Here is a 12679-nt window from a genome sequence, read left to right as displayed (position 1 = left end):
CTGGAGATCCTTCCGCCTCAGCCTTCCACCTAGCCGGAACTACAGGCGTGCCCTACCACGCCTGGCCATTTTTTGATTTATTGTAGAGACGAGGTCTCGCCAAGTTGCCCGGGCTCGCCAAGAACCCATGGGCTCAGGCTCGGAGTCCTCTCGCCTCAGCCTCCCGAAGTGCTGGGATTACAGGCTGAGCCACTGAGCCCGGCCATAATGCTTTTTATTTTTGTAAAGTTGCTAATGATGTTCCCTTTTCCATTCCTGTTTGTAGCCAAGTTGAGTCTTCTCTCTTTTTTCTTGTCAATCTAGGTCAAAAATTTGTCAATTTTGTTGGTTTATTTCAAAGAACCAAATTTTGGTCTTGTTGATTCTCTTTATTTTTTAATCTCTATTTTATTTATTTCTGTACTAATCTGTATTGTTTCCTTTCTTCTGCTGGCTTTGGGTTTAGTTGCTTTTCTTCTTCTTGTCTCTTGAGGTATAAAGTTAGGTTATTGGTTTAAGCTCTCATAAAATATGAGTATTTATAGCTATAATTTTCCCACTCAGCATTGCATTTTCTACATCCCATAACTTTTGGCATGTTGTGTTTTCATTTTCATTCATCTCAAAGTATTAATACTTTGTAATTTTTGTGTGATTTTTTTTTTCTTTGACTCTGGTTATTTGGGAATTTTTGTTTAAATTCCATAAATTTGTGAGTTTCCCAAACTTCTTTCTGTTGATTTCTGTTTCAATTTATTTGTGGACAAAGAGCATACTTTGTATGATTTCAGTCCTTTGAAATCTGTTGAGGCTTATTTTATGTCTTAACAGATAGTATATTCTGGAGAATGTTCCTTGTGCATATGAGAATGTGAAAAAAATATATGTCCTGCTGTTGTTAGGTGGCATGTCCTATAGATGTCTAGTTGGTTTTCACTGTTGTTCAAGTCTGCTATGTTCTTGTTCATTTGCATCTTAGTGGTACTATCCATTATTGAAAGTGGGAAATCGTAATCTTTATTATTGCTGAATTGTCTATTTCTCACTTCACTTATGTCAGTTTTGCTTCCTGGGAAGTTTTTCTTGTTGTTTGTTTATTTTTGGTGGTTAAGAAAGCACACGCACATAATGTAAGATCTACCCTCTTAACAAATTTTTAAATGTACAGAGAAAGTTCATCTTATAATATTCAAGCTTCCTTTCTGGTTGCCATGATGACATGAACTTCCTGAGGTATGTAGCAGGGTAGGTCAGTCTTGGAGTACATATCACCTCTAGGATTTGCAACTTTGAGATCTGGAGGAAGATGAAGCATCTTGGGTACCCAGCTGGGTGAACATGACTCCAGTCAACAGAGCAGAAGTCAAGAGAGTTCCTGGTTTTGGTGAGTGGAGTTGAGGGATGCCTTGGTTTCAGCTGTGAGCTCATGGCATGCTGAGTACCTGTGTGAACTGCTGTTTTGGTGTTGAGGTCAGTTGCCATTTTTTTTTTGAGTTGGAGTCTCCATTGCCCAGACTGAAGGGCAGCAGCATACTCAACAGCCACCGCAGCCTCGACCTGCTGGGCTCAGGTGATCCTTCCGCCTCAGTCTTCCAAGTAGCTGGAACTACAGACATGAGCCACCATGCCTGGCTAATTTGTTAAATGTATTTATTGTAGAGATGAGGTCTCTCCAAGATGCCCAGGCTGGTCTCGAACCCGTGGACTCAAGCAATCCTCTCATCTCGGCCTCCCAAAGTGCTGGGATGCAGGCCTTTGCTCTCCTTAACCACCTGATAACTCACGCCCAGCCCAGTTGCCACATCTTATTCCCACCTTTCATCTTTCTGGACACTCTGCAGTCTGCCATCTCTTCTGTGACTTTCAGGCCTTGAATAATCCTGCCTTCTGACCTGTGTGTTGCCATGACCCCTTCTCTGTGTTTGTGCAGAGCTGTCCACTGTTGGCTACTCTGGGTATGACTCAAGATGTGCACATATACTGAAATAGTATTTGAACACCAACTAATCCTTAAATATACTTGAACATCTGCTACTGTTGTACAGTTGCATTTTGCTGGGACTAGATACATGCCTCTTCACAGAGCTCAGCTGTCACCAACAACCAAGGCCCTGCTGAAACTTTGCAGGGGAATGACTTGGAGAATCCAGCTATCCTTGCACTACACCCCATCCTGTGTCCCCATCTCAGCTGAGATCTTCCTTAGTCTGTGGTTTGATGGAGCTCTATTCTGCTGGGCCAGCCCTTGTTCATCTAGACCTTTCCCAACAACCTCCTGGTAATTCTATGGAGTCCTTTATGGGTGTGTCTGACACGTATTGGTAATGAAGGTACCCCCTCCCTCTAGTCCATCTCTCAATAACTGATTCTACTCTGCTTTCAGGTTGCCTGTGTAGAGTGGAGGATGAGGAAGCTCCTCTCAAGCAAGTGAAGAACTGCAGAGCCCAGCTGTCAGAGAAGTCCTTTATGTGGAGAGAGTCTGAGAAGTATGTCCCAGCTACTTTAGGATTCCTCCAGCACCAGAATACCCATAGTGAGGGGAAACCAGGCAGGAGCACTGAGCATGGAGCAGCCTTCCCACCAGGTTCCAGTCATGGGCAGCAGCTAAGAGTTCATGTGGCACAGAAGCCCTTCAAGTGCAGTGACTGCGGGAAGGTCTTTCTGAAGGCCTTTGCTCTCCTTGACCATCTGATAACTCACTCTGAAGAGAGATCCTTCAGATGTCCAGTGGGCAGAAGTGCCTTCAAGGAGAAATCAGCTCATATTAACCACCGAAAAATTCACACCGGAGAAACATCCCATGTGTGTAATGAGTGTGGAAAGGCCTTCAGTTACCCGTCTAAACTGAGGAAGCACCAGAAAGTTCACACGGGCATAAAACCTTTCGAGTGTAATGAATGTGGAAAAACTTTCAATCGCAAAGATGCACTTGTTCTGCACCAGAGGATTCACACTGGAGAAAGGCCTTATGAATGCAGCAAATGTGGGAAAGCCTTCAGTGTTCTGTCTACTCTCATTCGGCATCGGAAGGTTCACATTGGAGATAGACCCTATGAGTGCACGGAATGTGGGAAGTTCTTTAAATATAATAATAGCTTTATTCTTCACGGGAGAGTTCACACTGGAGAAAGGCCTTTTGAGTGCAAGCAATGTGGGAAAGCCTATGTGACCCGCTCTGGTCTCTATCAGCACTGGAAAGTCCACACTGGGGAACGACCCTATGAGTGCAGTCTGTGTGGGAAAACCTTCACTACCAGGTCCTACCGCAATCGGCACCAGCAATTCCACACTGAAGAGAGGTCCTACGAATGTACAGAATGTGGAAAAGCCTTCAAACATAGTTCTACCCTCCTCCAGCACAAGAAAGTCCATATTGTACAAAGGCCTCAGGAGGACAGGGCAATTGGGAAAGCTGTTAGCTGCTAGCACCTTGATCATCTTGACTGGTCTAATTCCAGAATAGAGATTGAGGAGAGGTGTCTCTATGAGAGTGCTATCTGAAAGAAGCTAAACCTTGCACATCCCATCACCCACCTTGGTAGGTGTGTGGGAAGCTTTTGGAAACCACATTTTGTGCTGTCCTGCCTGGGGCTTTTGGCAATGTCATGTCATTGCCAGTTTCTGTGATAGACGCCATCCCAACTCCACAACTTGGCAGATCCCCACAGCGTGCCTCCCTGACCCTAACAGGTTCATGAATGGCAGACCTTGTGCTCCTTCCTCTATATAGGAGAGAATCATGAATGGTTGAACCCATAATAGACCTCATTCTCTCCCTGCTGACTGGTTAGGTGTGGACATGACCCTGCTCTGGCCAAGAAGAGCTGAGCCAGTGTGTTTAAACCTCCTTTAATATTGGGGGTTCTGATCCCTGTGTATAGAAGGATTAAGAATAGAATTGGGCATTGTTGCCATGAATAGAGGGAATGGCTTTTATGGGTGTCCCTGACATTTTCCTGCCTCAGTAGGGACAGGAGGATGGCAGAGAACAACTCTAGTCAAGGATGGCTAATTGGTGCCTGAGTCCTCCAGGGAAAATTTTTTAGCCTGGATGTCAGGCTTATTTGTGGGTCTAGAGCTCATCTTGAAGAAGGGGATAGCTGGTGTGAGATCTATGTGTCTAAGGATAGCACGGTTGAGTCCATTTTTCCCAGGAAGTGTTTCAGAACCCTCAGCATTGGTCAGAAAAAGCTATTTCTAGAATCAGCTCAGAAGCCATGTCCTCCAAAGTCTGGAGTGTGAAGATAAGTTCTAGACTGACTGTAAGACCTGTGGGGGCCTACTGAGTTGAGTAAGTAAGGGGCACAGAAATACCGAGTAAAGTTGTATGGAGTGGGTAGTCTGGAAAACTAGAGGGTTTCAGCCACTTCTAAAGAGATATCCACAAATGTTCCTACAACTGAGGTTTCACAGAGTGGGGATTCCAGAACTTCTCAGGAATTACAGTCCTATTATTTTTGGCAAAATCACTGTCAACAAATAATCTGCAGGTTTTCTGAATTCTCATAGCCTCCCTCAGCTGTTCACCTCATGGCCATCACCCTGGGACTGAGAGAAAGAAGATCCTGTAGTCCTGGGATGTGCCTTTTGTGATCCAGCCAGTGCTCCTGGTGTCTCTGGGTGCCATGGCCTTTGTTGTTTTCCCATTTCTGCTGCCACAATAGCAGGGCTCTCCCTTTGGGGATCAAGGAAGACAGGTGGGGGAATCAATATATAGATCTAGATCTTGTGGTTTACAATACCTTTTAATTTTAAAAATTTTGGAAATAACTTCCCCAAAAGGTAAATTAAATGTCAACTCAGCAAAACCTGTAAGTTGGATGTAGCTGTGTCCCTGGTCAAAAATTGTGCTTTCTGAGATGAGAATGTTTCCTGGGAGGCATATCTGGGGAGAGAGCAGGAGGTCCAGGCTGAGGACCTTTGGACAACAGTGTTCAGCCAGTGCCTCACTGAGGTACTGCTGCCCCTGCCTAGAGTGATTCTTTTTGTCTATCCCACTAATTGTCTGGAGGGCGATGACCTCACGAAGGTGGAACTCCAGGCAGATTTGTAGTTAAGGGTACCCAATTTCTCCCCAACACCAGGCGCTGTTGAGTAAGAGTCTACCAACATAAAGGCTGATCATGTGTCCACTTCACCTTCTTACTCTGATTGCCCTCTGCCCAGGGAAACTTCCAGCAACATGGCACCTACATGTGAAAATCAGCCTCAGCTCCCATCCTGTTCAGGCCCTCCTCTCTTGGTATAATAATTGTCTACCTCCAACTTTGGAGTTTATGTGGCACAAAGTTAAAGTCCTGCTGAGCCATGTGGGGCTCAGACCTTTCTAAGACCATAAGATATACTCCACCCCTGGGCCTATTCAGGTCCTCCTCTCTGGGTATAATAATTGTCTTCCTCCAACTTTGGGGTTTGTGTAGGAACAGTTAAAGTCCTGCTTAGCCATGTGGGGCTCAGACCTCCCAAGAAAGTGAGGTCGATATTGGTCATCAGAGTTCAATCATTTGAACTTGTGGGTGGCCATTGTTAGAGGATCTTCTGCACCTCCCCTAAGCTGCCTCCTGGTGCTCTGCTGGGACTCGGTGCATGGCAGACAGCAGCCTGTCAGGGAGGGGCTAGAGGGTTATAGGCTGAAACATCTGGAACAAAGCCTGGTGGCTCTGACTCTTTGATCTGCCCAGGGCACCAGTTTGAGTGAGGTTCATTAATTTCATCTCTTTCACCCAAACTTCACCTGGTTGTTAGGACTTCAGCATGTGAATTTTGGGAAGACAAAAACATTCAGTCTATAACAATGAGTCTCTTTTTCTTTTCTTTCTTTTTTTTTTGTGTTGGAATCTTACTCTGTCACCCAGACTGGAGTGCAGTGGCCGCTCCCGGCCACTGCAGCCTCGTCTTGCTGGGCTCCAGTGATCCTTCTGCCTCAGCCTTCCAAGTAGCCAGAACTACAGGCACGCGCTACCATGTCCGGCTAATTTTTTTGATTTATTGTACAAATGATATCTAACCAATTTGCCCAGGCGGATCTCGAACCCGCGGGCTCAGGCAATTCACTCATCTCAGCCTCCCAAAGCGCGGGATTACAGGCTGAGCCATCGAGCCTGGCGGAGTCTCTTTTTCTTAGTGTGGGAGATTTTCGTTTGTAAAGCCGGGCTCTGGAATTTAACCATTTAACACCCCTAGATCACTTTTACTGGGGGAAATGGAGAAAGGCCTGAAGAAGACTTTACTGATAATAGTGAGCAAGGAATTATACCCATTAATTCCTCATTCAACCACTTGCTTATGCAAGTGTTGACTGTGCGCATGCCTCAGCCATGGCTGTCAGAGTATTCAACCTGAGCCTGAAATGGTGGGGCCAGGGATGACCGTGTGACCTGAGGCATGCTGAGAGTCAGTCAGAGTACTTGCTGGAATTGTGAGGAAAATGGAGCTTTCCTAGACTCTGGAGTTTGTGTACCAGATTTGAGAGTTGGGGAAGGCCTGCCTGGAAACCAAATCAAAAGAGACTGTCCTTTTGCTCTGACTGGGCCTTGGATCCAGTTGCATCTGAAGCTGTTGTGGACTTTTTGGTTCCATGAGCTAATAAATAATTTTATTTTGGTGGGTGCCACTTAGAGTTGGGTATAAATCCCCTCAAAGGGAGAGAGTTCTGCCTAACTCATGGTCCTCCCTTGCAGTGGTCCCCACATATCAGTGCCCCTCTCCTGAGGATGACCCAGGGTAGACCACCTGAAACCTTACCGTCTTCCACCACATCCATGAACCAGTCAGTAAAAGCCATGCCAGGCTCTGGTGGGTCAGAGTCTACCAACATAAAGGCTGGTCATGTGTCCACTCCACCTTCTTAACTCTGAATTGCCCTTCTCTGCCCTGGGAAGCTCCCGGCAGCATGGTACCTACACACAAAAATCAGCCTCACTCTGCTGTCACCATACCCATCCTGGTTCTTCCTCAGTGCAGCAAGCCCATCTCATGGCTTCCCATTGGACTTAAAATAAACCAAACACCCCAGTTTGCTAGCCAGCTTGACCTGGATACTGACCCCACGCTCTGTCTCCTGACATGGACCACAGGATCTCCTTATTGCTCTCAATGCACCAGGCTCATTCCTGCCCAGGGGACATTCTCCACTTGTAGTCACCTTGGACAGGTCTTCCTGGCCACTGATGATAAGTAACCTTCATTACTTTGTCATTTCTGTCTCATTTTCTTTAGAGCTCTAGCCACTATCTGCAATTGCCCTTTTTTTTTTTGAGTTGGAGTCTCACTCTCTCACCCAGGCTAGAGGGCAGTGGCATGCTCCCAGCCACCACAGCCTTGACCTGCTGGGCTCAGGCGATCTTTCTGCCTCAGCCTTCCAAGTAGCCGGAACTATAGGTGTGCACTACCATGCTCGGCTAATTTCTTGTAGAGACGAGGTCTTACCATGTTGCCCAGGCTGGTCTCGAACCCGTGGGCTCAGGCAATCCATTTGCCTTGGCCTCTCAAGTTACTGGGATTACAGGCTTGAGCCACCATGCCCGGCCAATTGCCCTATATTTTGAGCTCTGTTTACGTGTTCAATCTCTGCACCGCACATCAAACTGGGATGTGCAGGGACATTTGTTAAGTGAGTGTATGGCTAATCTGTAAGACCTCTGTTGGGCCCAGACTAAAGTCCCATCATCACAGCTGATGCCAGAGAGGGAGACTAATGATTTCCTTTTCCTGTACTCCTGAATCTGCTTACATATTTAGAATCATTAGAATGCTAAAATTTTTTTTAAAGTTCACAACTATACAAAAGAATCAGCCATGATGACTTCTCTACAAAATGTTTAAGGCTAAAGGCAGAGGTTACACAAGTTTTCTGGAGATACTCAGAGGTCCCAAAATACAATTAAGAGAGATCTCAGTTGATACCTACTGAGGATATCTGTTTCATAGCTTTTGTCACAGTTGCCAATTATGTGGTTTCCTGAGGCATGTCTGATCTATGTGCCTATCCCTCTGACAGTACCACTGACTAATATTAATACATCCGTTTCCCAGAGTTTGCACTAGGTGGACCTGGAGTGAGAGGTCTAGACTTACAGTACAAGCATAACCCCTTTCACCTGGATGCCTTCATGTTCAGCAAACCATTCCCATCTCTTCTTGTATACGCTGTTGGGTTGTACAGGAGCATGCTCCCTCAAAAGCACAAACATCCTATTTAAGCCTACCTGCTTGCAGGAGTTGAGGAATGGGGGATTGCAGAGGCAAGACAGGTCAATACACTTTGTATGTTGAGATATGAGGCCAAAGACCACAGAAGGACCTCTGACTACTCCCTCCAATCCCCATCAGCAGTATGTGTGAGGGTCTCCTGACAATGATAATTTCAGTCACGGTAGTTGTCATTTGCTCAGCAGGAACTGTTTGGCAGTCGCTGTTTAAAGCAATTTATGGCCAGGTGCAGTGGCTCATGCCTGTAATCCCAGTACTTTGGGAGGCAAAGGTGAGAGGATTGTCTGAGCCCAGGAGTTCAAGACCAACCTGGGCAACTTGGTGAGACCTCATCTCTACAACAAATAAAAAAAAATGAGCCAGGCATGATGGCTTGTGCCTGTGGTTCCAGCTACTTGTTGTTACTCCTGGGTAACAGAGGGAGACTCCAACTCAAAAAAAAAAAAAATTATGTGCAACCTCCTTATAAAGCAGATAGTATGATTCTTCATGGATCATTTGACACTTATGTTGAAGGAATAATGTCATTTCACAAAAATCATCTGAGGGAAGTATTCATTGCTCTCAACTTCCAGGGCGTGTGTGTCATGCATGCCCAGGACTGACTACTGACTAGGATATCCATCATCTTGCTGTCTATAAAAGTCTGAGTACTATCCCTTTAATAGCAAGGGAAGCCGATCCAAATTGTAATTCAAAATGCAATTTATAAGAACTTGAAATTATGAAGTAGTAATAAGTTTGACAAAATATGCCTCACACCCATCAGGAGGGCTGCAGTGGCATGACACTAACTGGACTCAGCAATGTGGCAGGGTCCCCAGCACTCAGTCCATACAGTGTTCCACATCCTGGGCAATAGGAAGTACAGTGCACCAGGGAGGTTGCCCCAGGGCAAAAGGATCCAAAGTACATGTGTTCTAGAGTATGAGAGGCACTTGCCTGAGACAGTTGCCACTGGCAGCAGCTCAGCCTTTCCCATTAGCAGGGTCTCTGCACACTTGCATGTACCCTGAGGACAGGCTGTCCCTTCCCATTGCCACTACTGCCACTACCCCTCAAGCATTCTTCCTGGGACCTGGGAATTGCTTTGCCCAGCCCACCACAGCCTGTGTCTGTGCACACCACTGGGGAGCCTGAGGACAAGCCTACCTGCCTTGGCACTTCTCACCTGGTGACTGACCACACGGCCTGGAACCTAGGGTTTGCTCCATTCTATCTATCACTGCTGACGTGTGCACTCTTGGGGGTCTGAAGATGACCCATCCAGCCTGCTGCCACCACCGTCACTTGCACCCACCCACATGAGCTACCTGGGGGCCTGGGGACTGGCCCACTAGCCTGTCACAGCCATTGCTAACGTCAGTGTGTGCTGCCTGAGAGCCTGAGGATTGTTCTGCCACTCTTACTGACCATGACACACATGCTGCCCAGGGGCCCAAGGCTCTGGGCACCTGCTTGACCCACGGCTGCCACTGTCAGAACCTGAGCAAACCACCTGCAGGCCTAAGAGCATGCCTGGACTTGCTAACGTTAGTTCTGCATACACTGCCCTGGGCCCAAGAACAGGCCCATTCAGTCCACTGCTGCTACCACTGGGGCTTGAGAACTGGCTTCTCTGATATCCCTCTCCCCAGAACCACAATCTCCACTAACAACCATAGCCTAAATCACTAAGGAAATCACCACTGGTGCGTTTTACAGCTGAGGAAATCATATAGAAGCTACACTACTAGGCTGGGTATGGTGGCTCACACCTGTAATCCCAGCAGTTTGGGAGGTGGAGGTGAGGATTGCCTGATTCCAGGGGTTCGAGACCAGCCTGGGCAACTTGGTTAGACCTTGTCTCTACAATAAATTAAAAAATTAGCTGGGCATGGTGGCACACACTGTACTTCCAGCTACTTGGAAGGCTGAGGCAGAAGGATCACCTGAGCCCAGCAGGTCGAGGCTGCGGTGGCTGTGAGCGTGCCACTACACTCCAGCCTGGGCAACGAAGTGAGACTCCAACTCAAAACAAAAAAAAAAGCTACATTATTGCACACACTCAGGACCTAGCTAAGGTGAGCTACCCAACCAACACCATAGATACACCTTCAAGAAAAAGCCAGGAGAGGTGGCTCATGCCTGTAATCCCAGCATTTTGGGAGGTGGAGGTGAGAGGATTGCCTGAACCCATGGGTGCTGTGGCCTGCGCAGCTGCCTTGAGGGTCCCAAGAGAGAACGACAAAAGATTAAGAAAGACACAGACACAAAGACATAAAGACATAAAAGCTGGGGCCAGGTGGGACACTTTCCTCTGATGGAGGAGAAGTGGCCCCGAACTAGCTTAGCACGTTTATTTTATAATCAAGCACAAAGTTGGAAGGGATTCAAGGTCTGTGAGGGAGCTATAATGGAATCTTGTCGCTACCTAAAGGCGAGCTGTTCCGCAGTTATCTTGTAGCTAAGGCTTTATCTGTACTATGCACCTGGATGTGTGGGCATCTGAGACGCTGTTTCAAATAGCAGGCTGCATCCCTTGCCTTTGGCTGGGATGCAGATCTACCAAGCAAGACCTTGCCTTCACTTGGGGGCCTTTTAGCAAGACCTTGCCTTCGTTTGGGGCCTTTACTCAAGGCCTGCTACAGTGACAGTGCTCGTCTGCTCCCCACATCACATCCACTCCTGACACATGGGTTCAAGACCAGCCTGGGCAACATGGCTCATGTGATCCACCCATCTCAGCCTCCCAAGTAGCTGGGACTACAGGTATGTGCCACAATGCCCCGCTGATTTTGTAAGTGTGTATGTGTGTAGACAGAGTCTCACTCTACCAGGGGTGCCGCCGCCAGCGCTCGCAGGTCGCAGGTGAAAAGAAAGTCCAGCCCGCTTGGCCCAGAGCGAGGACCAGGGAGGAAATGGCGGCAGCCAGGCTCAGCGTGACTGTCACCCACAGCAAAGAGAAGCATGACCTTCATGTTACTCCCCAGCAGGGCAACAGCGAGCCGGTTGTCCAAGATCTGGCCCAAGCTGTGGAAGAGGCCCCTGGGGTTCCACTGTCTTTTCAGAAACTCATATTTAGGGGGAAATCTCTGAAGGAAATGGAGATACCATTGTCAGCGCTTGGAATCCCAAATGGTTGCCGGGTCAAATTAATTGGGAAAAGGAAGAGTCCAGAGGAAGAAGTTGAACTAAAGAAGTTGAAAGATTTGGAGAAGTCTGTGGAGAAGATAGCTAACCAACTGGAAGAGCTGAATAAAGAGGTTACTGGAATCCAGCAGGGTTTTCTGGCCGAGGATTTGCAAGCTGAAGCTCTCTGCAAATTTGATAGGAGAGTAAAAGCCACCGAAGAGCAGTTTATGAAGATCTTGGAAGAGATTGATGCACTGATCCTGCCAGAAAATTTCAAAGACAGCAGATTGAAAAGGAAGAGTTTGGTGAAAAAAGTTTAAGCGTTCCTAGCTGAATGCAACACAGTGGAGCAGAACATCTGCCAGGATATCGAGCGGCTGCAGTCTACAAACTTGGCCCTGGCTGAGTGAGGTGCAGCAGAAAGAGACTATACTGCCCTGAAGAACAGCACCATAGCTCTGCCTATTCTGAACAGAAGTTACCCGATTTCTCCAGGGCTACTGGGGCAATTAGTCAATTGCCAATTTTCCTACTCCTACACTGGTTCTCAATGAAAAAAGAATTGCCTTTGTAATCTTGAGTAGAGCTCCTAACTGTCTTGTTCTATCTCTGTGCGACTGTGCTGCCCAACAGCCCTCCTTTTCCAGGAAGCGCCTCCCCTGTCCAAGTTTTTCTAGCTGTTTTGACTTTCTGGTGCTTTCTTTGGGCTGGTTAGAGCTCTCATTAGTCCTAGGTTTATTTCTTGGGTTATAGGCCTCACTGATCTTCAGTTACTGAGGCCTTTTCTGCCCTTGTGATCACATAGTCCCATAGATGTAAAACTGGCATCACCAGGTGGTTGCATTTAGTCTGGAGTGTTGGGAGTGACTTTGAACAGGTGTTGGGCACATAGGTAGTCCAAGTATTCCTCATTGTGACCCAATTCCAGAACATGCGTCTGGCTTGTTGGTTTATAGACTTTGTCCTCACCTCCCAGTGACCCTGCTTAGCCACAGGCCAGTGAGATACCAGGGTCCATTCCTGGAATGGGGCCTGTGGTTGATGCATGCACTTCCTTGTTCCAAGCAAATCTTCAAAAGGTTAGAACCCAGTGTTCACTGAATCAATACTTGAAACCAGGCTAGAACCATAGCTTAAGGTAGGTAAATAGGAGGAACCAGAATGAGTAAAGACGACCATAAACTCAGGAGTGACATGTGCTTCCTTCAAAGGTATTTCTGTTAACCATACCCTTCTGAAGTCTAGAATTCCTTCAAAGCCGTTTCTGTTCACTTTGTGGGACAACCTCCCCTCCCACACTATTATTAAAAAATAGTTTGAGCTGGGTATGTGTGGTGGTGTGCACCTGTAGTCCCAGTTACTCAGGAGACTGAAG

The 12679-nt window shown here is 47.1% G+C and overlaps 1 protein-coding gene and 1 pseudogene across 2 annotated transcripts in view; both read left to right on the top strand.

Moving 5' to 3' along the window:
* The window catches only part of ZNF584 (zinc finger protein 584), a 9577-nt gene extending 6069 nt beyond the window's left edge, over window positions 1-3508 (top strand). Inside the window, exon 3 of the mRNA XM_021719018.1 lies at window positions 2363-3508. Coding sequence (XP_021574693.1) covers window positions 2363-3405 — 1043 coding nt within the window. The 3' untranslated portion in view covers window positions 3406-3508. The remainder of the gene's footprint in view (window positions 1-2362) is intronic.
* Window positions 3509-11072: 7564 nt separating this feature from the next.
* On the top strand, window positions 11073-11884 carry LOC103273513 (annotated as a pseudogene). The gene has a single exon (XR_002482712.1). The product of XR_002482712.1 is annotated as a BAG family molecular chaperone regulator 1 pseudogene (transcript).
* The last annotated feature ends 795 nt before the right edge of the window (window positions 11885-12679 follow it).

Source organism: Carlito syrichta, unplaced genomic scaffold (assembly GCF_000164805.1).
Source record: "Carlito syrichta isolate Samal-C Ts95f unplaced genomic scaffold, Tarsius_syrichta-2.0.1 Scaffold314075, whole genome shotgun sequence".
Classification (NCBI taxonomy): Eukaryota; Metazoa; Chordata; class Mammalia; order Primates; family Tarsiidae; genus Carlito; species Carlito syrichta.
This window is presented reverse-complemented; position numbering and strand designations above follow the sequence as displayed.